At 43.1% G+C, this 27048-nt stretch overlaps 1 protein-coding gene across 1 annotated transcript in view; it reads left to right on the top strand.

Annotated features, from left to right (window-relative positions):
* Positions 1 to 12374, top strand: part of EDAR (ectodysplasin A receptor) — a 37409-nt gene extending 25035 nt beyond the window's left edge. Inside the window, exons 6-11 of the mRNA XM_003792895.1 lie at positions 153 to 278; positions 373 to 447; positions 691 to 763; positions 3440 to 3599; positions 4626 to 4686; positions 12026 to 12374. Coding sequence (XP_003792943.1) covers positions 153 to 278; positions 373 to 447; positions 691 to 763; positions 3440 to 3599; positions 4626 to 4686; positions 12026 to 12348 — 818 coding nt within the window. The 3' untranslated portion in view covers positions 12349 to 12374. The remainder of the gene's footprint in view (positions 1 to 152; positions 279 to 372; positions 448 to 690; positions 764 to 3439; positions 3600 to 4625; positions 4687 to 12025) is intronic.
* The last annotated feature ends 14674 nt before the right edge of the window (positions 12375 to 27048 follow it).

Genomic DNA, 27048 nt, shown 5'->3' on the forward strand with positions numbered 1-27048 from the left:
TGATTCTCAGATTAGGCAGCATTGGACTCCAAAGTCACTGGAATCATTCCAGTGGCAAGGCCATTGCTTCCAGGGGCCATGGGCCTGGAGGAGGGACCTGCAGGAACCCTGAGCCTGGGTCATTCACATCTTCCCTCTCCCGACTCCAGCAGAGCTCTCAGGCCAAGGACACCTTGCCACTGCCCTGATCATCGCGATGTCCACTATCTTCATCATGGCCATTGCCATTGTCCTCATCATCATGTTCTACATCATGAAGACCAAGCCTTCTGCCCCAGGTGACAGCCTCTACCCCCTGCACGGCCCCCTTGGGCCCTCGGTCAGCTGGCCCTGTCAGAGAGCCTGCTGCTCACTCCCTTCTCCCCCCACCAGCCTGCTGCACCAGCCACCCAGGGAAGAGCGTGGAAGCCCAAGTGAGCAAAGACGAGGAGAAGAAAGAGGCCCCAGGTCTGCACACCCAGCCTCTCATTACCCGTGAGCACTGTGTCCATGGCTGGGGATGGATGTCCACCCCAGCTGCCTGGTTGCCTCTGCTCTCACCACTCAGAAGGGCCAGGGCACCCGTGCTGCATTTATCTGGGTGGTGCTGGGGTCACCAGGCAGTTCTGCCTAGAGTGAACTCAGAGGAGGGGAGGGGCCAGCTCTGAGCAGCTCTAAAGTCTCCCTCCTCCACCTTGCATCTCCCTGCAGATGCTGTGGTGATCTTTTCCGAGAAGGATGAATTCGAGAAGCTGACAGCAACACCAGCAAAGCCCACCAAGAGGTGCGTGGAGCAGCCTCAGCCCCAGCAGCAAGGGGTCCTTGTGGAATCCAGAGCAGGAGGGGGAGTCAGGCATGCAGCCAAGTCCCTGAGAGGCCTGGTTTGGCCAGGGACACTGGGTGCCATGCAGAGACAAAGGCAATCCTGGTCAGCCTTTTCAGTGACCAGCACAGGCAGGTGGTGTGAACAGCAGCAGGGCCTTTCCCTAGGTCCTTCCACCAGGTCTTTAACACCTGCCCCCTGAATGCCTCTTCTCCAGTCTGTAGGGGAGCACACAGCCCCATTTGCACTGATGCTGTTGCACCAACACTGACCCTGATACCCCAGTGCCCAGGCCAGTGCTGGTGTCACCACATTGCTAGTGATCTTGGTGAGGATGGCAGCCAAAAAATGCTCATGCTTACCAGGTTGGTACATGCATTTTCCTGCCACAGCCCTAGGATCAAGGTGCTGGTATCATCCCCATTTGTAGATCTGGAAGTTGTCACTCACCTAAGGTCACACACTAGTGAGCAGCAGGGCTGGATCTAAGAGCAGGCTCCAGACAAGCCACATGGGGGAATGAGGCCTCTTGAAGAAGAGATGTGACATATGAAATTTCTACCATGTTCACCACACCTCAGGGTGGGACCATCCCCTGCTTCTGCAAGCACCACCACCAAATAGTCATTGGGTTTGGCCTTACTGAGGCTCCAGCAGGGTATCAAACCCTATCCACCAGGGCGCCAGAGGGACTCCATCCACCCCATTACCTCCCTTTACAGATGGGGCATAGAGGCCACAAAGAGTCACCAGACCATTACAGGCAGAGCAGAGGCACACCCTCCTCCCTGACACCCACCCCATGTGCTCCCGTGATGCCTTCCATCCTAAGAGCGGTCACTTCCTTGTGGAGCTCTAGCATCTAAAAGCACTGCTGCTTGCCATGTCCCAGCTGGGGAGTGCCAATGCCTTTCAGCACTCCTGACGCGGGGCAGTCAGAAGAACTTTGTGCACTAGAGAAGAAGAGTGAATTGTATGTGTAAAACTAGTCAGGCCCTTAGAGAGAGGTTACTTCCTGTAGTGCCTCAATTCCAATTGATCATTTTTTCACCACACACCCACCCCTGGGAATTTGTGGCCAACACCCCACCATCCTTACCATGCACACTGGCAAGAGGTGCCAGATCTGGACTACTGTACCCAGGACTGAAGCTAGGCTCTGGTCGTGCTGCCTGGCTCAAGCTCTTAAACACGGCCTCGCTGGAGATGGAATTTGCTCCCATATCCTCTAGTCTAGCAGGGTCCTGTTTTGTCTCAGTCTCTCCCCTTCTGTTCTTCCAGCCTTTCTTATTCCCAAAAGTAGAAAAGAGAGGCAGTCAAAGGGCAGAGACAAGCCCCATGATTTGCATTTGTTTCACTCGAATACAAAGAAAATGAGGGGACTCTACTTGGAAAAATTATTTATTTCATACACAAATATTAGATAAAAATAAAACCTGATGATCGTGCTTTAAAAGATGAGGCACTGAGCTTTCGTCCCTGCTGTCCACTCTTGGGTCTTGGAAACAAGCCCAGAGTGTGGAGTGGGATACGTGGTCATCTGTGGGGACAGCTTTTCTTCTTGCCCCATTCTCAGGTTGGGGCAGGGATGGGCCAGCTAACTTCTTTGGGAGGCCTGGAAGTGTAACAAGAACATGAGTTCTGCCAGTGGCTTCATCATTAGTTTTATTTCCTTTGTATTATCCCGTCTCTGTGATTGTGTTTGCGTAAGGGCTTCATTACTGTAATCTAGTAACAAGCAAATAAAATCCTTAAAAAAAAAGTTCTTTAGACAAACCACAGAAAATAAGCACAATGCCTGTAAAAAAAGTATAATTGTTTTTAATATATAGTAGAACCTCCATAGCTGACCAACTCCCTGCATTGACCACCTCCTTACGGTGACCTAATTTTCATAGTCCAGACATGTACCTGTACATGTATGTATGCTGACCAGTTTGTTACAAGCACTTGGCTGGTCAGCTTACAGTGGGCCTTCAATATTTGGGTTGGTATTAAGTGTTTAAGCTACAAATCACATGTGTCTAGAGCTGACCTGGGTCCTGTGTGCACCTGGGCAGTGAGAGGTAGGGTGGCCTGCGCCCAGGCTTATCATGTGTGGCCACCCACCCTGCCCACTCCCCCGGGTGCCTCCATAGTACACACATTTCAGCTAGGTCATCCACTAGTGACAAGGGGGAGGGGTTCCCAGGCTTGAAATGGAAAAGCTTCATTTTCACTCGAGTAAGTACTGGCCACATAAACTTGTTGGTGTAAGACATAGATTGAACGTGGTGCTTATTGGGACTGAATGTAGGGATCTAAGACATACTCAGTGGGCCTTTACTGTGCCTGTTGTGTCAGATGGTAGGTCGGCAGGTGAGCAGGTGGCATCCCCACCCTCAGGGGCAACCCTGATCCCCAGAGCTCCACAGCACCTTTGTGAAGCCCCCACACAGCCACCTGCAGGTCACACATGTGGGCATGACTTGTGTGGATGTGTTGTTCTCATCTCACATCCCCTTGGGCCAGTGCCCACGAGGTGCTCAGCAAATGCTTGGGGAACAAGCCATTCCACTTGACCATACCTGAGCGACACAGGTCACCACTGGGAGGGTCTGTCAGTCACATTAACCACTGTCATTCTCATTTCTGCAGTGAGAATGACGCCTCATCTGAGAACGAGCAGCTGCTGAGCCGCAGTGTGGACAGTGACGAGGAGCCTGCCCCTGACAAGCAGGCCTCCCCAGAGCTGTGCCTGCTATCACTGGTCCACTTGGCAAGGGAGAAGTCCGCTGCCAGCAACAAGTCAGCTGGGGTGAGGCGCCTGCAGTGCTTACCTCGCTCTATGGCAGGAGATTGTCCACCAGAACTTTCTTGTTCAATGGGCTCTCCAGCGACACTGCCTGTTTCTCTGGAAGTCCAACATGGGAGACTTGGACAGAGTGATAGGTTCACAGCAAAACAATATGATACAAAGAGAAAACTCTTTTTTCTTTTATTATGTCACTATATAAATGAAAAATTAATAAGAAAGTTAAAATCACTAGGAATGCCAGAGGACAGAAAAAAAATCTCTATAAACATACTGACATATATCTAGCCAGATGATTTTCTACATATATAATATGCATATTTCCTATATATGTATTTTAATGTAAAAAGAGGTTCACAGGTATGAATTGTCCCCAGGCTGCCCTGGGATGTGCTGTGGCCTGGGGTGTGGGCAGAGCCCTCCCTGGCAGCTCGCTCTCCGGTCTGTGCCCCTGGCCGCAGGTCCCAGCTTAGAACAGCTGCATTGCCAGGCACTGTCACTGGTAGTCCCTGGGGGTAAAAGTGCCCAGCTGAGATCCTGACTCTGGCTTGATCTGGCAGGATACACTATGTTCTGGGCTTTCCTGAGCCCAGTGACCTCTGTAACAGGGCCGCCACTTGCAAGGACTCTGGAGGCCTGTGGTGATACAAGAGGTACGAGCAGCTGTGCTTTGGGATGTGGGCCCCTTGGGCCTCGTCTCCATGGGCCTGGACACCTGCTCCAGGAGGAGAGCCCCAGCAGTGCTGCTGGCAGCTGCATGTGTGGCTCCCCCTGGACCAGCAGGATACCCATGGTCACCTTCCAGACCAATGCCAATAATGGCCATGGTATCTTGTGAGTCTGACTGCCCAGTTGAGCCCAAGAAACACACTTGGTGGGCCCCGAAGATGTGTGAGTGGGAAAAGAGAAAGCCCTTTCTCCCTGAGAATCAGGGCTGAGGTCTCCTGGGTGGCAGGACATAGCACCCGTCTGCCAGTGCTGCCATTTACCCCTATGTGAAGATGAACTTCTCTTAACTATTTTTTCTAGATCCAGAGTCGGAGGAAGAAGATACTGGATGTGTATGCCAACGTGTGCGGAGTCGTGGAAGGTAAGCACAAAAGAGCCACCAGGGACCCGCCACAAGGCGGCTGCCACTGCCTACCTCGATGTCTGCAGATTGAAGGGGCCTGGATTGGAGCCCTGATGCTCCTGGGAGGGAACTAAGCAAAGCTGCCCACACGGGTCATCAGGTGTGGGGAGACTGGATTTGGCATCTTTCTCATTTCCTGTGGCTCTTCCCTACCTGGGCACCCCCAGATGGGACAAGGAGCAGAGTGATGGAACCTCACACCCCTGGGGGCCCAGCACCCCCAGGCTTGTCTATGCCTTGACACCATCACCTGGAAGCATGACCATTCATCCCACGCTTAGCCACCCTTCCCCTTCCCACAGTGGCTCACAATGTCCAGTGGCCTTGGGAGCCTGTCCCTCCCTCCCAAAGACAGGCTGTCTCATGGCAACCTCTGTCTGCTGTGTGCAGGGAACAGGTAATGGGACAGAAAGCATCAATACTGCAGTCTGAAATCATGATCCTCAGCTCCCAATCCCTGCAAAATCCAGTCTCCAAGTTACCTTCTCATTTACCCCGAAGATAAACCCCTCATGGCAGAGGTCAGGGGTTTTTCCCACTTCCTGTCTGGTTGGCACCCCCACCCCCAACTACCCACATACTCCCAGTCATCTCCTCACCCCTTCACCAAGCAGACCTGCTGTTCTGGTGCTCCATTGGCCAGAAATAACTGTACTGCAGGTGAATGCCAGGGCCAAGAGTCCTTGGCTGTCTGCCGAAATGTGGCATCTCTCCATAAACACACGCCCGGTCAGCCTGCCCGAGCAAGCCTAGTATGGCCCAGGCTGCCCAGGGCAGGATGGTCTGGAGCTTGCATTCCATCTGTCAGAATGTTCTTCCTCACTCCAAAGTATAATAGGAATCTACACCCCTGGGATACTGGTTTTCACTAGGACACCTAGTTTTAAGAATCTCACATGCAAGAGGAACCCCACCAGTGGGCCTGGGAGGGTGCCTGGTACCACAGGGATGTGGCCGTGCAGCCACAGCTTGGAGCCTCACCCAGCAGTTCTGGCCTTGATGAGTGTCACTGTCACCAGCATATCCTAACACTCTTTCTGCCTAGTCAACCCCACCTGACCCCAACACCCTGATGTTAGTCAGGAGTGAGTCCTAGGCAACAATATCTTTTTGGTTTTTTCTTTTCAATTAAGAACAAAAGTCACAACATTGACACTGATATTAATGCTGTGAAGCTAGAGGCCACTCTCATCACTACAAGGCCCCTCTTGTGGTCACTTTATGGCCACACTCAATTCACACCCACCCCACAGCCCCGGGCCCCAGGAGCCCCAGTCTGTTCTCAACTTCAATAAGTTTGTCATTTCAAGAATGATATAAAAGTGGAATCATACAGCATGTAATCAGGTCGCTTCGTGTATTGATAGCTCCTTTGTTGCTGAGCAGTGTTCTGTGGTGTGGATGAGCGACAGATTCTTTAACCATTCACTTATTGAAGGACATCTGGGACAAGGACATCTTGTTTCCAGTCAGAAGCTATTAGGAATAAAGGTGCTATAAACATTTGTGTAGAGGTTTATCTGTGTCCAAGAGTGCATTTATTGGGTAATAGGCTAGTTGTGTAGTTAATATATACATATAAATGATATAATAATATGAGACTTAGGTCAAGGTTCATCTTGTTGCCTATGGATATCTAGTTGCCCCAGCACGGTTTGTTCGAAATGCTGTCTTTCTTGCATTGAATTGCTTTGCACCTTTGTCAAAAATCAGTTTGGTATATTTGCCTAAGTCTATTTTCTGGGGGTCTCTGCTCTATTGCTTTCATCTGTGTGTCAGTCCCTCTGATAGCACAACACAGTCTTGGTTCATGTATAATATAATAAGCTATCTAATACCTTAGATTCAAGTTATCTTGAAATCGGATAGACTGCTCCCATTTTATTGTATATTTTTCCCCCAAAATCTTTTAGATATTCTAGTTCCTTTGTCTTTCCACATAAGTGTTAGAATAACGTTCCCTATGTATATAAAATACCTTACTGGGATTTTGATAGAAGTTGCATCCAACCCATAAATCAATTTTGGGAGACTTGACATTCTTATTAAATTGAGTCTTCTAATCCAGGAATATGATATGTCTCTTCATTTATTTGGACCATCTTTGATTTCTTTTATCAGCATTGTGTAGTTGTCAGGGTACAAGTTCTGTACATATTTTGTTAGATTTACACCTTTAGTCTACATTTTTTGGAGCAATTATAAGTGACATTTTGTTTTAATTTAATATCCATGTATTCATTGCTAATATACAGTTGATTTTTGCATGTTTAGGTTGAACTGTGACCTTGCTGAATTCACTTCCTGGGAGTTTTCTTTTATATTCTTGGGGATTTTTTACCTCGATAATCACAGGTTAAGTCCTCGTAAGTGGGACCATTTTATTTTTTCCTTTCCAGTTGGTAAGCTTTTCCTATCCTTTCTCACCTTACTGCACTGGCTATAACTTGCAGCACTATGTTGAACAAGAGTGGTGAGAGTGGGGATCTTTGCCTTATTTCTGATCTTAAAAGGAAAGCTTTCAGTTTTTCCACCATAAAGTTACAATGTTAGCTCTAGGCTTTTTATGAATGGTTGACATTAATTTAGTAAGTAAACTTTGAATATTGAGCTAACCTTGTCTCCCTGGAATAAAACTCCACTTGTCATGATGAAGAATTCCTTTTTCATATTGTTGAATTCTATTTGCTAATAGTTTATTAAGGGTTTTGCACATTTGTATTAATGAGAGGTATTGGCCTGTGATTGTGTGTGTGTGTGTGTGTTTTGTCTTTGTCTAGTTTTCACATCAAGTTATATTACCTTCTTCACAAAATTAGTTGGGAAGCATTTCTTCCTTTTCTACTTTCTGGAAGAAATTGTGTAGAATAATATTGTTAATTCTTCCTTAAAAATTTGGTAAAATTGCCGAGAGAGGTGGCTCATGCCTGTAATCCTAGCACTCTGGGAGGCTGAAGCAGGTGGATTGCCTGAGCTCACAGATTTGAGAGCAGCCTAAACCAGAGCGAGACCCTGTCTGTAAAAAAAAAATAGCCAGGCCTTGTGGTGGGCACCTCTAGTCCCAGCTACTTGGGAGGCTGAGGCAAGAGAATTGCTTAAGCCCAAGAGTTTGAGGTTGCTATGAGCTGTGATGCCCACTCTACTGAGGGCTACAAGTGAGACTCTGTCTCAAAAACAAAAGGTAAAAATTTTCAGTAAAATCATGTAGACCTGGAGATTTCCTTTTGGGGTATTTTTAAAATTATAAATTCACTTTTCTTAATAATTATAAGTCTATTCAAATGATCTGGTTTTTGTTGGGTAAGCTGTGGTAGTTTATGCTTTTTGAGAAATTGTTCCATTTCATGTAAGTTCTCAAATTTCTGTGTGTAGAGTTACAGTTGCTCGTCGTATTCTCTTGCTATCTGTTCAGTGTGTGAGGTGACAGAGTGATATTTCCTTCTTCATCCTTCATATTGGTAATTTTTGTCTTCTATAGTTTTTCTTTCTCAATCTCACTAGAGATTTGTCAGTTTTTCAAATAACTGACTCCTTTCATGTGGATCTCTGTTACCTTACTCTTTTTAGCTTATTACGTATTGTTCTCAATTGTATTATTTCCTTCCTTCGCTTTACTTTGGGTTTACTTTGCTAATATTTTCCTAGGTGCTTGAGATAGGAGCTTAGATTATTCACTTGGGAGTTACCTCTTTTGTAATGTATATATTTTTGCTACAAAATTCTCTCTCAGTACTCCTTTACCTGTATCACACAAATATTGATATATTATTATCATTCATTTTAAAATTTTCTTTGAAACATACTCTTTGACTCATGAATTATTTAGAAGTGTGTTGTTTTGTTTTCAAGTGTGTGAAATTTTTATTATTGATTTCTATTTTAATTCTCTTGCAGAATACATTTTGTATAATTTCAGTTATATTAATTTGTTGAGGTGTAAGGTCTGCATTTACAAAGAATGTGTATTCTGGTGTTGTTGAGTAGAGGGTTCAATAAATGTTGATTAGATTCTGTTGGTTAGTGGTTTTGGTAAGTTCTATATTCTTGTAAATTTTCTTCCAATTGTTCTTCTGATTACTGAGGGAGAGGTGTTGAAACCTTTGACTGTAATTGGAGACATATCTCTTTCTCCTTTTAGTTCTACCAGTTTTTGCTTCACATATTTTGGAGCTTTGTTGTTTGGTGCTGTATCTTCTTGGTGGATTGACCCTTTTATTGTCATAGAATGTCCCTGTCTGTCTCTCATAACTTTTTTCCCATTGACATCTACTTTATCTTTATAGATACTTCTGCTTTCCTGTTCTTGATATATCTTTATCTGATATATCTTATTCAATCCTTTTACTTTCAACATGCCTATATTATTATATTTGAAGTGAGTTTCTTGTAGACATCTTATAGCTGGGTAATTTTTAAGTCCATACTGATGAGCTCTGACTTTTAGTTGGTATTTAAGCCATTTACATTTAATGAGGTTATTGTTATATTTGGGTTTTAAGTCTACTATTTTATTTTTTGTTTGCTGTTTCTGTTTTTCATTTCTTATTCCTGCTTTCTGGTGAGTCACTTGAACATATTTCAGGATTCCATTTTGACGTTTTTTTGAGTGCTTTTTCTAAAAATAACTGTTTTGGCAGTTATACATATATACCTTATTATTCAACTGGTGTTATCATTTTTGAATGAAGTATAAAAACCTTATCTTTATTTCCTTTACCTTCCCTGTTTGTAGTTGTCATAAATATTTCTTCTACATTTATCTAGAACCACATCAATTGCTTCAACTGTCAAGCATAGTTCAGAAAACTTAAAAAGAGTTTAGTAAGAGTTTGAGAAGTAAGTAAGAGAAAAGAGAAGTAAGCCCATTGTATTTGCCCATTTTTTTGGTTACTGTGTTTTTTTCTGATGTTTCAGGTTTTATTCTTTTAGCATTTCCTTTCTGTTTAGAGAATTTTCTTTAGTTGCTCTTTAAGGTAGGTCTGCTGGTGACAAGTCCTTAATTTTTTATCATCTTGGAATATCTTTGATTTCCCCTTCATTTCTGAAGGATATTTTCATTGGGTATATTTACTGGGTATGGGATTCTGGGTCAATAGTTCTTTTCTTTCAGTCCTTGAAAATACTGTGCCACTTCTCTCTGGTATTCAGGTTTCTGATGATAAATCCATGTTATTTTAATTGTCTTTCCCCAACAGATAAGGTGATGTTTTTCTTTGGCTGTTTCTAAGACTTTGACCTTTAAGTTTCAGAACTTTACTTATGATGTGTCTTGACACAAATGTCTTTGAGTTTATCCTGTTTAGGATTTTCTTAGCTTCCTGAAACTGAGATAATGTCTCTTTACAAATTTGGGTTGTTTTCAGCCATTATTTCTTTGAGTACTTTTTTAGCCCCACTCTCTTTTGCCTCTCCTTCTGAAACTCCATGACACAAATCTTAGCTCCCTGGGGCTCTATGTTTTTCAGCTTATTTTCTCTGATTAATTTCTATTTTTCTATTATCCAGCTCACTGATTCTTTCCACTGTCTTTATTCTGCCATTGAACCCATCTACTGAGATTTTCATTCTGGTTATTCTATTTTTCAGTTCTAATATTCTCATTTGGTTTTTTAATATTTTCTATATTTTGCTGTGCTTTTCTTTTTGTTTAAGTATGCTCATAATTGTGTGTTGAAGCATTTTTATTATGGTTTCTTCAAAATTCTTTTTAGATAATCTAACATCTCTGACATCTGAGTTTGCCTGTATTGAACTTTTTTCACTCATTTGAGAAATTCCTGGTTCTTGAGATCATAAGTAAGTTTATTTTGAAACCTGGACATTTTTATGTCATGTTAAAAGGCTCTGGATCATATTTATTTTAGAAGGCCCTGCAGCTGTTGAGTGGGCCCTTTGATAACCCCATGCAGGAGAATGGGAGTACAATCTTGTTACTGCCAGACATCCAAGCTCCCCACTCAGCCTTCACTGATATCCAAGTTGGAGCTCCTTGTTATGGCTAGTTGGGGCTTAGGAGTTTGGCTTCCCACATGGTCTCCCCTGACACCATTGGGGGAGAAGAGCTGTCCCTACATGGCCTTCCCTAACACCACCTGGGACAGTATTGTCACCCTATGAGGGTCGAAGTCTGGACTCCCCATTGAGCCCTTGATAGTGTAGGATGTAGGTGGTGTTTCAGTGAATAGAGCAATTATGTTTTGTTCTTACTCTTTTCCTGTGCTTTTTGCCTACAAGAGGGAAGACTTTTTTGTTTTGAGACAGAGTCTCACTATGTCGCCCTGGGTAGAGTGCTATAGCATCACAGCTCACAGCAACCTCAAACTCTTGGGCCCTTGCCATTCTCTTGCCTTTCTCTTGCCTCAGCCTCCCAAGTAGCTGGGACTATAGGCGCCCCCCACAACGCCCGGCTATTTTTGGTTGTAGTTGTCATTGTTGTTTGACAGGCCCAGGCTGAATTCAAACCCACCAGCAACAGTGTATGTGGCTGGCGCCCTGGTGGCTGAGCTACAGGCACCAAGCCAAGAGGGAAGACTTTTGTTAGGGCTATTTTTGTCTGTGCTTGTGATTTCTGGATTTCAGCTCCATGTCTGGAGCATGTGAGGCAAAAGAAAAACCAGGAAAGTCACCACCATGGCATTCCTCAAGTCCTGAGGTCCATAGTGGATTTATCTTCTTCTTTCCATTATTCAGTGTTGTCTTATGTTTGTTTTATACATAATGTTCAGGGTTTATAGCTTTATTTAGTGGGAGGAATAGGGAAAAGTATGTCTACTCCATCTTCTAGAAGTAGAAATACATCAATTTTTTAAATGCACTTGGGTGAGTCTATTTTATAGTTAGCACTGAGAACCATTAGACCACTGAGTCTGCAGTGACTTGGTCCAGAGAACCCCAACCATAGACTGTGAACACCCTGCCTACAGTTGACTACTGTCCCCAGAAAGGGACATTATGTCCCTTTGGCCCTTCTGCCCATTCCCATGTAAGGCAGGGTTACCCAACTGAGGATAACCTATATTGAAGTCTTGGAGGACTGCTAAAAATGGTGGTCATGAAAGGATTACTATAACAGCCAATATTAGCAGTTGTTTCCCTAGTGGGGGTGGGGTTATTGCTGGGATCAGGGTATCTGCAGGGTTCTAGGTATTGTTTACCATAAGCATGCATTTGTTTTGTGTGGCTTTTTGCATCTGTGTTTTCTTTTAGAATTTTTAAGATTTTAAAAATAAGTTTGAAAGGTGTTAGGCTTCTGCTGACTGCCATTTGTGACATCTGACTGTGGTGTTGGTGTCTATAGGTCTCAGCCCCACTGAGCTGCCTTTTGACTGCCTGGAGAAGACAAGCCGAATGCTCAGCTCCACCTACAACTCCGAGAAGGCTGTGGTAAAAACGTGGCGCCACCTTGCTGAAAGCTTTGGACTGAAGAGGGATGAGATTGGGGGCATGACAGACGGCATGCAGCTCTTTGACCGCATCAGCACTGCAGGCTACAGCATCCCTGAGCTGCTCACAAAACTGGTGCAAATTGAGCGGCTGGATGCCGTGGAGTCCTTATGTGCAGACATCCTGGAGTGGGCTGGGGCAGTGCCACCCGCCTCCCAGCCACCTGTGGCTTCCTGAGGACCAAGACCGTGGCCTGTCCTCCCAGGACCCACCAAAGACCTGACAAGGGCCCCGCAGCTGTGAGTGGTGCAGACAGATGACCAGGAATCAAGGCTAGATTGCCATGTGCCTTACGTGGCTCAAGGAGCTGAAGCAAATAGGCCTGTCTTCCAGTCCGACCAGAGAGAAAGTAGTAAAGTCAGGATGCTCTCAGCCGCCCACCTGCACTTTTCCAGGTGGAGTGAATATTTCTTCACTCATCCAGCAAACTGTTAACTCATTCAAGAGACGCTGTTGGGTACTTAAATGAACCAAACCACATAGGGATAACAGAGGTGAAGAATCTGAACCCCATTTTTAAGGAGATTGCACTCCTGTGGAAGGCAGAAGGAATGAATGTTTACAAAGCACTCTGTCAGATGACATCACACAAGCTGAATGAAGAGATGCTAAGAAAATATAATAGAAGTTCTCATGGGGAGATGGCTTCCCATGGGGGTAGCGAAGGAGGGCATCCTCAAGGAGACAGCCGCTCAGAGCTCAGACGTTTTGGTAAAGTGCCTACAAAATGCAGGCACTCCACTCTGTGAATTGTTTCAGGTTTAGTACAAGTCCATTAGTATCCTATGTGACCATTAGGATGACTCTGCTATTTTCCTGAAGTCATCCATATTCCTCCAGGCCTTCTGGTCAACACTGCTTTCTTTGTGTTGCTGTGTGATTGTCCAGTCACCTGGATGCACAGTGGCCAGTTCTCTTGGCCTGGAAGCCCTGTGGTTTGGATTACATGGAATGGCCCTCCTCTCTCATCCTCAGGCACACTTGACCCTTTGGGGACAGCAGTGCTTAAAGACACAGCAGTTTAAATTATCATATGTCAGGCTGTGTTTTGGCTTCAATCAGGCATGAGTGGTCAACTCTGCTTAGAAAGGAAAACAATGACACCTCAGAACTCAGTCATACACAATTTCAGATTCCAAGTGTCTGAGATTTGTGGATGAGCTTTTATGGTGTGTGAGTTAGAGATTCAGCCTTCTGAGCCGGTCAGGGACAGTGGAGCCCTGCAGTGTGGTGATGAGCCTGGCCATGGGCCATTTTCTTCTCCCTCCCTCAGCCTCAGTTTCTCTTCTGGAACTGAGAGGTTAGGCAGCAATTTTGTAATCAGGGGAAGGAAGGTGCAGGTGAACAGAAGGAAATTGGAGCTGCAGGAAGTGCCTGGCCTTTGAGGTACTCCACAGAAGTAAACACAGTGTGGGACATCAAGTAAAATGGGAATAAAAACAGAAAAATTCAGAATTGGTATTTTCACAGTAACTGCACAATTGTTTGACATAACATTTATGGAGATAAATTTAATGAACTGGCATTGTTCTTGGCGGATTCTCTTAGTACACCTGTAATTGCCAAGAGCTTGGGAGCCATGGTGGTGATCACACCAGGGGTTAATTTAGGGGTCCCTGCTGAGCCCCTGCTCACAGGTCTGATGGTGATTATCACTAAATTAAAATAGTCTCTTACAAAGCAAAGTTTTTAAAATTGCAGTTGCATGGCTGAACAAATGTTTTGTGGGAAAAATCAGTTATATCTTTAATGCCAACAAGCAATTTCCTGCCAGTGAATGCAGAACGTACTGTGAGAGGATCATAATGAGGTCCTGAATATTTAATAGCGTCATTTACTGTGTCTGTTTGCTGCTGTTTTTCAGAACCTTTTGGTAAAAATCCTGCAAGCTAAATACTCCACAGCAAAGCTTAATTATCCTTTTAATTCCTCTTTGAAATCCTGTCCCCTGCTTTGTGATAATGATGATGAGAGTCTTCCCATAATTAGACTGCAAATGTCACTTGTGATGAGCATACACTCCAGGATGACAGATGACAGTGTTTTCGGTGAAAGCGGGTGATGGGGTGGTGGCTGCTCCCTGTTTGGGCCTTTGGCCTTGTCTCATGCTGCTAGAATCCTGGGGGCCTCAGACCACGTTCCCTTGGTTCTCACCCTGCCATTTTAGGGAGCTGGTCCTTACTTAGTTACACATTCCTTGTCATTTACTGACGTGGAAACAAATAGAATGATCTGATGATCTTTATCCTATATGTGGAATTCAGAATCAGTGAAATCATACTAATTCTCACTGACCTAACCTGGGACCCCACCCTGCCATTTTTGTATGGAGATAGTTATTACTTTGCAATACTTACAAACATTCATAAAACACCCCAAGCTAAGTCTGTGTCCCTTAGCCAGTGAAGCCTTAATTGTCAATTTTTTTGTCTAATTCTGTATATATAACTTATTATATTTTATAATCTCAATAAACACTAATAAAAAAGAATTTACATAGTGCTTCAGTGTGAGCTCTTTGTGTTGGGGAGAGATGCATGGATAAGGCTCTGATTGACCTGTTCCTGGCTACTGAGCTGTGTGATGAGACTATAAGATTGAAGCCAGCCATAAATGAAGGGCCTAAAATGCTGTGGCCTGGGCCACTCAGCAGGAGCAAATGTTATAAGGAGATTATCTGAAAATCACCTGAACCATTGCTTCCCAGGTTGCCACCATGAGTTCATAAGGAATTGTATTACTTAGCTACTGCTGTGTAAAAAACTATCCCAAAATGTGGTGTTAAAGTAATAATCATTACTGTAGGTCATGTTAAGTCAGCTGACCTAGGTTGAGCTCAGCTAAATGCAGCTCAACTGTGGCCTCTGGTCACCAGAAAAACCTAACCAAGGGCAGCTGTGCTCCATGGTTCTGTCAACCCAGATAACAGACATGGCCTCTTTAAAGGAAAACGATATTTATTTGGGAATAGGATACTGCAATGGGAATACATGTGTCATAGTAAACGGAGTGTACAGGGAGATAAAGGAAAGATAAGTATGATTACATAATTGTTTTGAAATAATTATCCTTGGCTATAAAGATCCTTGGCTCACAAAGATGATGCCCGTCTGAGGTTGGACAGGCAGTTGCTGGCAGATGTCCTCGCAGAAATATTTTTGTGTGTGTAAGGTTGTGATGGCCTTTGTGCATGGTTGGGGTTTTTCCAGAAGTCCTTTGTGATAGTTCTTATCAGTATTTATGCATGATAACCTTCCCTTCATGGCTTCCCAGCTCTCTTTATTTCCCCTTTTTGATAAGGTCTTTCTCCAAAAATATCACTGATCAGTCATCCTGTAGTTGCATTTCGACTGTCCCTTGGTGCTAGGATGGGCCAGATCATTGATCTGATCTCTCATTGGAGTGGGCGAATGATGACTAGGAGTCAGTTTCAAAAAACCCTTTTAGCCACATTTCAGCAACAGGGGAGGTTCATAGGAAGTGGCTCACCGGTTAGGTCTACCTGGGGTCCATCGTTCAGTTCAACTTCATCTGTTTGTTATCATCCTATTATCCTAATAATGCTGGGCCAGCATTATTCTGTTAGGAGTTGTACTTCTGCAGAAATTTAATAAGTAACAGCCACAAAGTTTAAAAATGGAAAATACAAAATAAAATTAATAGTAATATGACAATCCTAGTTTGCATAATGGTTTTGAGCCATGAACCTGGGCTTAAAGGCAGCCAAGTGAATAAATCAAATGACCATGGGGAATTAGGTGACACATGTTGTAACCATATGGCCTATTTTCTTATTGTGTATATGAGTCTCAACTTACCCAGAGGAATCCATCCAGGCCCAGCACGTGGCATAGCAGATATTTTCTTATTTAACAAATAGATACTAAAGGGTCTCTTAGGTCAGGTTCTGTCAAGTTACCAGCAGAAGCTACTAATTATGAAACTTCAATTACACTGTTATCTTGCCAAGTGAAAAAGTTGGCATGGGGCAGGGTGAGGGCCTCATTATGACAGGGTCTTGTTCTGACATCCAGTGCAGGCTGGAGCACAGTGGTGCCATCATGGCTCACTGTAGCCTTGAAGTCCTGGGATCAAGCGATTCTCCTGCCTCAGTCTTCAGAGTAGCTGAGACTATAGATGTGACCACCAGGCCTGGCTAACTTTTCTTATTTTTTTACAAAGATGGGGTCTCACTGTATTGACCGGCTGGTCACAAACTCCTAATCTCAAATGATCCTTCCACCTTGGCCTCCCAAAGTGCTGGGATTATAGGCATGAGCCACTGTGCATAGCCTCATATCCTGTTTCTTTATGAGATTCTTATGCAAGTAACCATATTACCCCTTTCCCCCCTTAAAATAAAGGAGAATACTCATGGACAATTTTTGAATTTTGTAAGGATCAAAGAGAAAAAGCAAATATATCTACCTTTGTTCACAAAAGTATACCAAATTACTATAAATTAGAGGTAGCTCAAGAGAGAAAATTTCCTTAAATCTGGAAAACAAAACATTAATGTAAAGCATCAGTATTGTTTCAAATGACAGTCATAAAACATTACTTTCATCATTCAATCTCATATAATTAACTCTTGTGTTGCTTGATCTTTATTAGCAGTTTCATGAACCTATCAGTTTCTTTTTTTTTGCTGTTTTTGGCCAGGACTGGGTTTGAACCTGCCACCTCCGGCTTATGGGGCTGGTGCCTTATTCCTTTGAGCCGCAGGTGCTGCCCTATCAGTTTCTTTAGTAGAATTCTAGAAAGTTTTCATTCAGTCTATTATCTTAAAGTTATTAGAAATCTGTACTTAATCTGGGCCCTGAGCCTGTGGGTCCCCTACTCAGCCTGGCAGGGTGCCCTGCCCAGCCCAGCAGTGTCCCCAGTGAGCTATGTTGCTTTTCTGCCCTGAAAGTGCCCTCATCCTCATTCCACTATTTTCCTCATCCTAAGAGACGCAAGATAAAAACCTCTGATTTGCTGTGTACTGCCAGACACATTCTGTACCCTCCCATCAGAAGGCATTTGATGGAGAGTTTAAAATAACAGTATTTATAGGAGGAAATAAAAAGAGAGGGATGATTTTTTTTGTTGGTTTTTAAAAAATCTGTATTTAAAAGTACTTATTAGAGTCCTTTTTATGAATCTGATTGCAAGTCCTTTTTACAGCAAAATAAGAAAAAAAAACAGTGAATAGCAGGGACTTAGAATAGGCATGGTTAAAAATTTGATGGAAGTTCATTATAGTCAGCCACTGACTAGCAAATTGGCTATTTTTATGGCACACAAAATAGTAATCAGGCCAGGTGCAGTGGCTCACAGCTGTAATCCCAGCACTTTGAGAGTCTGAAGTGAGAGGATAACTTGAGGGTGGGAGTTTGAGATCAGTCTGGGCAACATAGGGAGACCCTATTCCTCAAAAAATAATTGTAACCATAATTATGGCTGATGACATACACATATTAGATTTATAAGACTTTTATGCAATTTTGTAACATTCATATCAATAACGCCCAGAAAGGTAACTAAAAGAACCGGTATTGCTTATCATTTGACAATGTTCCTATGTAATTTACCAAATAAGCCTGATCATTTAATATCTCTGCAAGATGAGAAATATATCCCATGAGGCTGCCCAGGGTCCCAACTGGGAAAGCTCTAATTTTTGGTCAAAAGGACTTACTTTTTTGATATTGGGGAAGCCAATCAAAGATGCCAAATGGTTTTAAACACTTGATTGAGACAGGATCATAGGTCACTGTGAAAAATTAGTATTATTCATTCATTTAGCTACAGTGATAGTCAAAACATTTCAAAAGCAATACAGAAAAGTAACATGGATGTAAAAAAAAAAGTTAACTTTTCAGTGCTCAGTTTTCCTAAGTAATCAAAAACCTGAAATTACCTTGATAAAACACAAAATCTTTGTTTCTTAGGGCAGTTACCAAAGAAGTAAAGATAGCGTCCTGCTGTGTGGTTGTTTCTCCTTATGGGAAACCCATTTGGATAACCTGGAATTTGAACCTGATGAGAAGGTACTTGAATTTAATCAGACAGGAAGGTATGTGTGTGTACCATAATATAGTGCCTAACAGCATGTGGAGTTTCCTGGCTACGTGGAACAATTCCAACACATCAAGAAAAGCCACTGGGCCTAGTCTCACTCCTGTAACCCTACCATTCTAGGAGGCCCAGGTAGGAGGATCGCTTGAGCCTAGGAGATAGAGGTTGCAGTAAGCTATGAGGCCTAGCACTCTAGCCCTGCTGAGAGAGCAAGACTATCTCAAATTAAAAAAAAAAAAAAAATAGAAAAGCCAAGAGATTAGCTGGCTGTAGCTGTGGTGGGAGAATCCCTTGAGCCCTGGAGTTTGAGGCTGCAGGGAGATGTGATCGCACCACTATACTCCAGCTTCAGTGACAGAGCAAGACCCTAATCTCAGAAAAAGAAAAAAAGAGAAAGAAAGAGAGAAAAGGAAAACCCAAGAGTACAGAATCAAGTTATACTGGAGGTAAACAGTGCTTCTCAAGGTCTTCAAGACAAACACTTGAGTATTAGGCCATAACAGAGTTAGAGACAGAGTAAAAACTTCAATGAGCAGACAAGAAAGCTAGAGGAGAGTTACCACCCAGACCTTCTCAAGGGGAGGAGAGGAAGAGCAGGCGGCTGTGACCTGCCCTGCGAATCACAGCAGCAGACAGCCGAAGATGAGCTGCTGAGATAGGAATCTGAGAAGCTTCAAGAGAAAAACTCTACCTCAAGAAATAATATTATTGGCTCGGCGCCTATAGCTCAAGTGGCTAAGGCGCCAGCCACATACACCTAAGGTGGCAGGTTCGAATCCAGCCTGGGCCTGCCAAAACAACAATGACGGCTGCAACCAAAAAATAGCCGAGCACTGTGGCAGGTGCCTGTGGTTCCAGCTACTTGGGAGGCTGAGGCAGGAGACTCGCTTGAGCCCAGGAATTGGAGGTTGCTGTGAGCTGTGATGCCACAGCACTCTACCCAGGGGGATAGCTTGAGGCTCTGTCTCAAAAAAAAAGAAAGAAAAAAAGAAAAAAAGAAATAATATTATCATTTGAAATGAAAAAGACAGCATTTCTATCCTGTAATTAGGGAAATTAAATGGATCTCAGAAAGAAATGTGGAAAAAACAGAAACTATAAAACAGGAAGAAGCTGCAGTTCAGGAGATGGCTGAAAATGTAAAGACACATTTCAGAATTAAAAATCAAAACCTCCTGCAATGTTTACTAAGAGTAGATCAATACTTCAGGAAAACCTTGTTGTTCTAACATAGGGGACCACATCAGTGTATTTTTAATACCTAAGTTCAATCTTCAAAAACCCATTAATTCCCTTCTGATTACAGCCAAGTTGATTGCACACAAAATGCCTTCATGTGCCTTTTCATGACCTGCAAAGACATTTCATGACAAGGTTAAATCCTTCTTCCTTTTTTTTTTTTTTGAGACAGAGTCTCGCTCTGTCAGCCTGGGTAGAGTGCCACGGCATCATAGCTCACAGCAACCCCAAATCCTTGGGCTTGAGAATCCCCTTACTGCAGCCTCCCAAGCAGCTGGGACAATGGGCACCAGCCATAACAACAGCTAGTTTTTCTATTTTTAGTAGAGATAAGGTCTTACTCTTCCTTAGGCTGGTCTCAAACTCCTGAGCTCAAGGAATCCACCTGCCTCAGCCTCCCAGAGTGCTAGGATTACAGGCGTGAGCCACCACTCCGGGCCTAAACCTTTCTCCTTTGTTCTAACTTGTTCTTTCCCAAATAACCAGTTATTTTACCTCACCTTATTATTTTTCATACAAAATTATTCTCCCTTTTTTTCAGAGACAGAGTCTTACTGTGTTGCCCAGGCTAGAGTTCAGTGATGTAATCATGGCTCACCTGCAGCCTTGAACGCCTCAGCTCAAGTGATCCTACTCAGTACCTGGGGCTACAGGTATGTGCCACCATTCCCAGCTAATTTTTAATTTTTATAGAGACAGGGTCTTGCTATATTGCCCCGACTGGTCTCAAACTCTTGCCTTCAATTGATCCTCCCCAGCTCAACCTCTGAAAGCACTGGGATTACAGGTGTGAGCCACCATATCTCACTCTCTTTTCTTTTTAACCTTCCTTACCAAAAATGTGTCTTCATACCCATAAATTTCTTTACATTTCTCTCCTACTTACTAGATCCTTGCTATGCTATTTCTATGTCCTTCCTAAGTCCATATTTCGAAACAACTTTAAAATAACCTCTGAATTAGACTAAATTCCTTTTTCTCAAAAAAGCAAAAATCATGTTGGCAGACAAACATCTAAATAAGGAAAAACTTCTTGAGGAGCTATACAGTTTTGGTCTTTGATTTACATGTACAATCTCTTAAATTGAGATTTAAAGCCTATTTGTTTAAAACATATGGAACGCTTGTAATTTTTATATTGTGATTCAAAATTTTTTGATTTGGCTCCAAAACAATATAGTGTCCCTTGGTGCATCATTTATTCACACACAATTTCATTTTCAGGAGTCCAGCATGGGGGCAGGGGGAAAAAGGTTAGAGGTGTGAGCTCTCTTACAGAGTTTCCAGAATGGAGATAATAATTGGTAAATCATATGAACTACATTATAATTTAGCATCTATTAGCACTGATCCTCTACAAAGATTTGTATTGGCAATTTTCTTTCTTTTTTTTTTTTTTTGAGACAGAGCCTCAAACTATCCCCTGGGTAGAGTGCTGTGGCATCACAGCTCACAGCAACCTCCAACTCCTGGGCTCAAGTGAGTCTCCTGCCTCAGCCTCCCAAGTAGCTGGGACCACAGGCGCCCGCCACAACGACCAGCTATTTTTTGGTTGCAGCCGTCATTGTTGTTTTGGTGGGCCCGGGCTGGATTCGAATCCACCACCTTAGGTGTATGTGGTGGGCGCCTTAGCCACTTGAGCCACAGGTGCCGAGCCTGTATTGTCAATTTTCTGATTAGCTCCTTGGTTAGGAATGTTGGTGTTGTTCTCATTCTACAGATGGGGAAATTCCAGGAGCTGCTGCTGATGGGGATGGGGGGTGGGGGGTGGGGGTGGGGCTGCAGCACCTGGACAGAGCCAAGGGTTCTCAGAGGAGGCGTGTGGCTTGGCAGGCACACCTTCCATTCCTCTGCCTGTCCCAGGGTGACTTGCCTGGACTCAGCCGCTGGCTGGCTTTTGAAAGAGAAAAAAAGGTCAAGAGGCATCTGAGGCTGCTGCCAGGACAAGGGACTTGCCAGGACAGCCACGGCATGTGCCTTGCCCCTCAGTGGGATCGTACCAGCCTGACTTTCTCATGTTGATCACATGTTAAATATGCTGTCATCACCCTCAAGATAGAAAAAGCAAAAACCAGACACAGGTCTCTCTTCCTCCCTCTTCAGTGATGCTCTCCCCTCTGTTTTGCTTGTATCCTGGGGCTTTTCAGAATGGACACATATTCAATGTCTAATAGAGGTTCTGTTTTTTTTTTGGAGACAGAGTCTCAAGCTGTTGCCCTGGGTAGAGTGCCGTAGCATCACAGCTCGCACCGACCTAACCCTAACCTCCAACTCTTGGGCTTCAGCAATTCTCTTGCCTCAGCCTCCCAAGTAGCTGCAACAACAAGCGCCCACCACAACACTTGGCTATTTGTTGTTGTTGCAGTTGTCATTGTTGTTTTAGCTGGCCTCGAGCCAGGTTCAAACCCACCAGCCTGGGTGTATGTGGCCGGCACCCGACCCACTGAGCTACGGGTGACGCCCAGAGGTTGACTTTCTTCACAAAGGACCTTCTAATTCCAGTAAGGTTGTGCATGAGATGCCCATCCTATGCCTCATGGAGTTGGGAGATTATGTCTCTCTCCCAGAGTGCCTCTCCACCCATTTTCACATCTATTAAGAGTAAAGCTTGTCACCCCTCTGTCTTCCTCTTGCATGACTGGCAGTGACAGCAGCCACAAAAACTGCTGCAGTCTGGTCTCCTCTCAACTGGGTGCTATGGATTCACCCTCAAATACTCTTGGAGCTTTATGTAAATAACCATAGGCCTTGTGGTTATTTCAAGAATTCAGCCTAAGCCAGGGAGGCTGAAACCAGAGCTCTGGAATCCTGTCTGTCCTCACTAAGACTCATGACTCAGAGACCTGCACACTCCAAAGCCCCGGGCATCTGGCACACACACCTACGTGGCGATCACACCTCCCTTTACATGTATTCAAAGGCTTCAGACTAGCAAAGTACAAATGATGGGTTGACATGAAATATAGGGGGAAATAAGGAATGTTTTGCCTAAACTTCATGTGTATCTTTTTTCCACTTTCATATATGTTTTCAGAATGACTCCCGAAAATGATGAATGGCTGATTTTTGGCTTTTTTTTTTAATTTCAGAATATTGCAAGGGCATAAATGTTTTGGTTACATAAATTGCTTTTGTACCATTTAAGTCAAAGTTATAAACATTGATCACGATTACGGAGATATTTAGACTCATTTCTATTATCTTCTTTTGTGTTATTTGTATGTTTGCCTCATTTTTCCATGCTAATTTTTTTTCTTGCTTTCATTGTAGTGAGTCACCCCCTTATTGGTTTAAAAATAGTATGCTCTATTTCCAATCTTTTAGTGGTTTTTCAAGAATTTTTAGCCATCATGTTTTACTTAAAGTCTGAGTTATCTTACTCAGGCACATAAGAACTTAAAAACACTTTAATTCCGGGTACTCTGTTCCTCACTAGAGCAGCGTTCATGGCATTTTTGTTTGATTTGTTTTTTCTTTTTCTTTTTTGCATATGGGGCTGGCGCCCTACTCCTTGAGCCACAGGCACTGCCCAGATATGTTATTTTTTCAACCACATAAATATGGCTATTTTATAGCTTAGTTTTACTCACATATTCACCATAAACTTTATTTCCTCTTGCCTTCTGAGATCTATTTCTTCCTGACGTACATGCTTTGGAAGTTTCTTTAAGGGAAGTTGGTTGGTAGGACACCTTCAGGCTGTCTGAGGGAAATGGCCACATTGCTGCCCTCTAGGAAGGTGTTTGCATGTAGGAAACTCTGGGGGGGGTGGGGGGTGGCAGCCACTGTTTTCAGCCCATTTATGATGTTTCCCCCAATTGCCTGGAGACGGTTGCTGAGAGCTGTCTTCAGCCTACCCTGCTCCTAGAAATTAATCTGTCCAGCCTCTCTAAGTGCTTTTAAGCTTGGACTGCTTGTCTTTGGTATTCTTCAATTCAGCACGTTTTTAGGTGTGGATTTCTTTTTATTTTTTATTGGGCATCTTGAACTGCAGATTCACATTTTTCATCAATTTACAGTAACTTATTCTCGGCCAAATATTGTCCAAATATTGTCTCTGCCTCATGCCTTTCTTCTGGAACTCAGTAAGGTGTATATAGGAGACCTTTAAAACTATCTTTATGTAATATAATCTAACATTTAGATTTTTCTTGTCTTCCTTTATGGGCATTTTGAGTAATTCTTCCAATTTTATACTCTAGTTCATGAATTCTCTCTTTAACCATGACCAGTTTTATTTTTAACACATCCTTTGAGTTCTAAATTTCAATTATATTTTCACTTTTACAAGTTATTTTTCAAATCTTTCTAGTCAGTTTCGTTAGTCTCTTCTTTCTTCGTTATATTTAGAAGTCTCTTGTTATTTCTTTAAAGCTGTTGAATTTATATTGTATTGTGATGATATCTCACTTGTGGTTCTATTTTGTTGTTTATAATTTCTGCATGTTTACTGCGAGCTCATATTTCCAGGCATCTTATCTGGGGGAAGCTTCTAGGGTCTGAGATGCTTCTATCAGGTACCTGACAATGGCCAGTCTGCAACCACTTTCACCTAAATTGTCTGCTTCACTTTTCTGGCTACCACGCTAGTGTGAGTTCATGTCCCAAGTCCATGTAATGTGAGCTGGTGGTGAGAAACTCCATGGGAGAGTTCCTGCCCAATCAGAATCCAAGCTGGCACAGGCACCCTCACTATCTCTCTGTTTCCTTCTTGTGTCACACATGGTGCTCTTCAGGGACCCTGAGTTTATGTGGGGATAACTGGTTCAATCTACACCCTGCTTGATCGGTCTTTGTCTTCAGCCTTATGTGCCCACCTTGGTTCAGGGCCACTGGGGACTGGAAAGTACACAAGGGAAAACTTTCGGCTCCAGCCCTTAACCATCCTCCTAATTTGATGCTTTCTTGCCATTTCTGGCCTCCAAGGAACTTTTTGACTTTGGCAGCAGCTCAGTAATGCACATGCACACACGCTGAGTGTGTCTCACCAGCACTTGGAGTTGCACTGCACCTGGAGGGTAAGTGTAGTCCACCACATTGCTGGAAACAAACACTTCCTATGTATTTTGGCTTTCTTAGAAAAAGACTATTTTTTCTGAATAAGTTGAGGTTCCTAGTGAAATTCGGAGGGAGGTAGAGAATTCCCACATATCTCCTGCCCCAAGGCATGAATAGCCTTCCCCATTATCAGTATCTCCTGCTACACTGGACATCTGTTACAACTGGTAGGCCCTCACTGGCACATCATCATTACCCAGTGTGGTTTACACTGGGGCTCGTTCTTGGTGTCCCCCATTCTAATGGAATAGACAAATGTATAATGGCGTTTAAGTCTATCGTTTTAGTACCACAACAGTCTGCCCTAAAAAGCCTCTGTGGTCTATTTATTCCATCTCCCCACTAACCTCTGACATTTGTTTTTCCTCATCTTCATAGTTTTCCCTTCTCCAGAATGCCATATAATCAGAATCACACAAAATGTGGCCTTTTCAGATTGGCCTCTTTCATTCAGTAACATGCATTTCAGTTTCCTCCATCTGCTTCCATGGTTTGATAGCTCATTTCTTTTTAGCACTGAATAATATCCCATGATCTGGATGTACCACAGTTTATTCACCCACCTCCTGAAGCACATCTTACTTGCTTCCAAGTTTTGGTAATTATGAATAAAGATGCTCTGAACATCTGTGTGCAAGTTTTTTTTGTGAACCTAAGTTTCAATTCTTTGGGGGAAATACCAAGGGATATGTTGCTGGATTGTTTGCTGAGAGTATGTTTAGCTTTATAGGAAGTTGCCAAACTGTCTTCCAAAGTGGCTGTACCACTTGTTACGTTTTTGCACTATTATTATTACTGCTCAATATTTCATTGCAGCAATCATCTGATTTCTTTTCCGATTGTATTTATCTTCGTTCATTCTTTATGAGGTTTTTGTTTCTAGTTCTTATCTTAAACGTTGTTATCGTTATTAAAATTTAAACCTCTTTAATTTTGTGAAGGCAAAAAGTGGAAACCAAATAAACACATGTACATTTGTAGAGAAAATAAATAAACAAACCAAAGTGGCTGTACCATTTTGCATTTCCACCAGCAATGAATGAGAGTTCTTATTGCCCGTATCCTTCCCAGCATTTACTTTAATGTGTTCTAGATTTTGGCCATTCCAGTAGATGTGTAGAGGCATCTCACTGTTGCTTTAATTTGCATTTCCCTGATTACATATGATGTGGAGCATCTTGTCAGGAACGTATTTGCCATCTCTAAATCTGTTAAAGCTGTTGGCCCATTTTTAAGGCAGGATTATTTCCTGATTTTTGAGTTTTAAGAGTTCTTTGTAAATTTTGAGTAACAGTCCTTTATCAGATGTCTTTTGCAAATATTTGTGGCTTGTATTTTCATTCTCTTGACAGTGAATTAGAGCAGAAATATTTAATCAAGTCCAGCTTATCAATTCTTCCTTTCATGGATCGTGCCTTTGGAATCTTATCTAAATGATCATTGCCAAACCCAAGGTCATCTAGATTTTCTCCTAGGTTATCCTCTAGTTCTATAATTTTGAGTTTTACATTTAGGTTTGTGATCATTTTGAATTAATTTTGTGAAAGGTATAAGGTCTATGTTTAGATTCATTTTTTTCTGCATGTGGATGTCCAGTTATTCCACCACAATTTGTTGAAAAAATATCTTTTCTCCATTATACTGCCTTTGCTCCCTTGTCAAAAATCAATCAATTACCTGGGCATAGCAGCTGTAGTCTCAGTTACTTGGGAAGCTGAGACTAGAAGATCACTTCCCTTCCTGAGACCAGGAGTTTGAGGTGAGCCTGGGTACAATAGCAAGACCCTGTCTCTAAAAAAGTTTAATTAACTAACTATATTAATATAGGTTTATTTCTGTTCTGTTCATCTATTTGTCTGCTATTTTGCTAATCTCACACTGTCATTACTAAGGCTTTATAGTAAGTCATAAGTAAGTAATATTTGTCCTCCAACTTTGTTTTTCTTCTTCAACATATTGTGTTGGCTAGTCTGGGTCTTTTGTCTCTCTCTATAAACTCTGGAATCAGTTTGTCAAAACCCACAAAGTAATTTGCTAGGATTTTGAAGGAAATTGCACGAAATCTACAGCTCAAGTTGGAAAACACCAACATCTTGACAATAGTGTAAGGTGACCAGACGTCCCGCTTTTGGCGGGACAGTCCTGATTTTTAACAATTTGTCCCATGTCCTGCGGCGTTTTAAAAAAGTCTCGATTTTTGGAAAGAACGCATGACAAGGTAGGCAACAGCAGGAGAATGGGAAGGGAATCTACGGTTTTCGGCTGCTGAAAAGGTTAATGTAACTCCATTTGGGAATGAAGAGGTTAATGTAACTCCATTTGGGAATGAAAAGGGTGGCTGGGCACCTGTGGCTCAAGTGGCTAAGGTGCCAGCCACATACACCTAAGGTGGTGGGTTCAAATCCAGCCTGGGCCCGCCAAACAACGACAGCTGCAACCAAAAAATGGCCAGGCATTGTGGCGGGTGCCTGTGGTTCCAGCTACTTGGGAGGCTGAGGCAGGAGACTCGCTTGAGCCCAG

Source organism: Otolemur garnettii, unplaced genomic scaffold (assembly GCF_000181295.1).
Source record: "Otolemur garnettii isolate 467f Iridium unplaced genomic scaffold, OtoGar3 scaffold00062, whole genome shotgun sequence".
Lineage (NCBI taxonomy): Eukaryota > Metazoa > Chordata > Mammalia > Primates > Galagidae > Otolemur > Otolemur garnettii.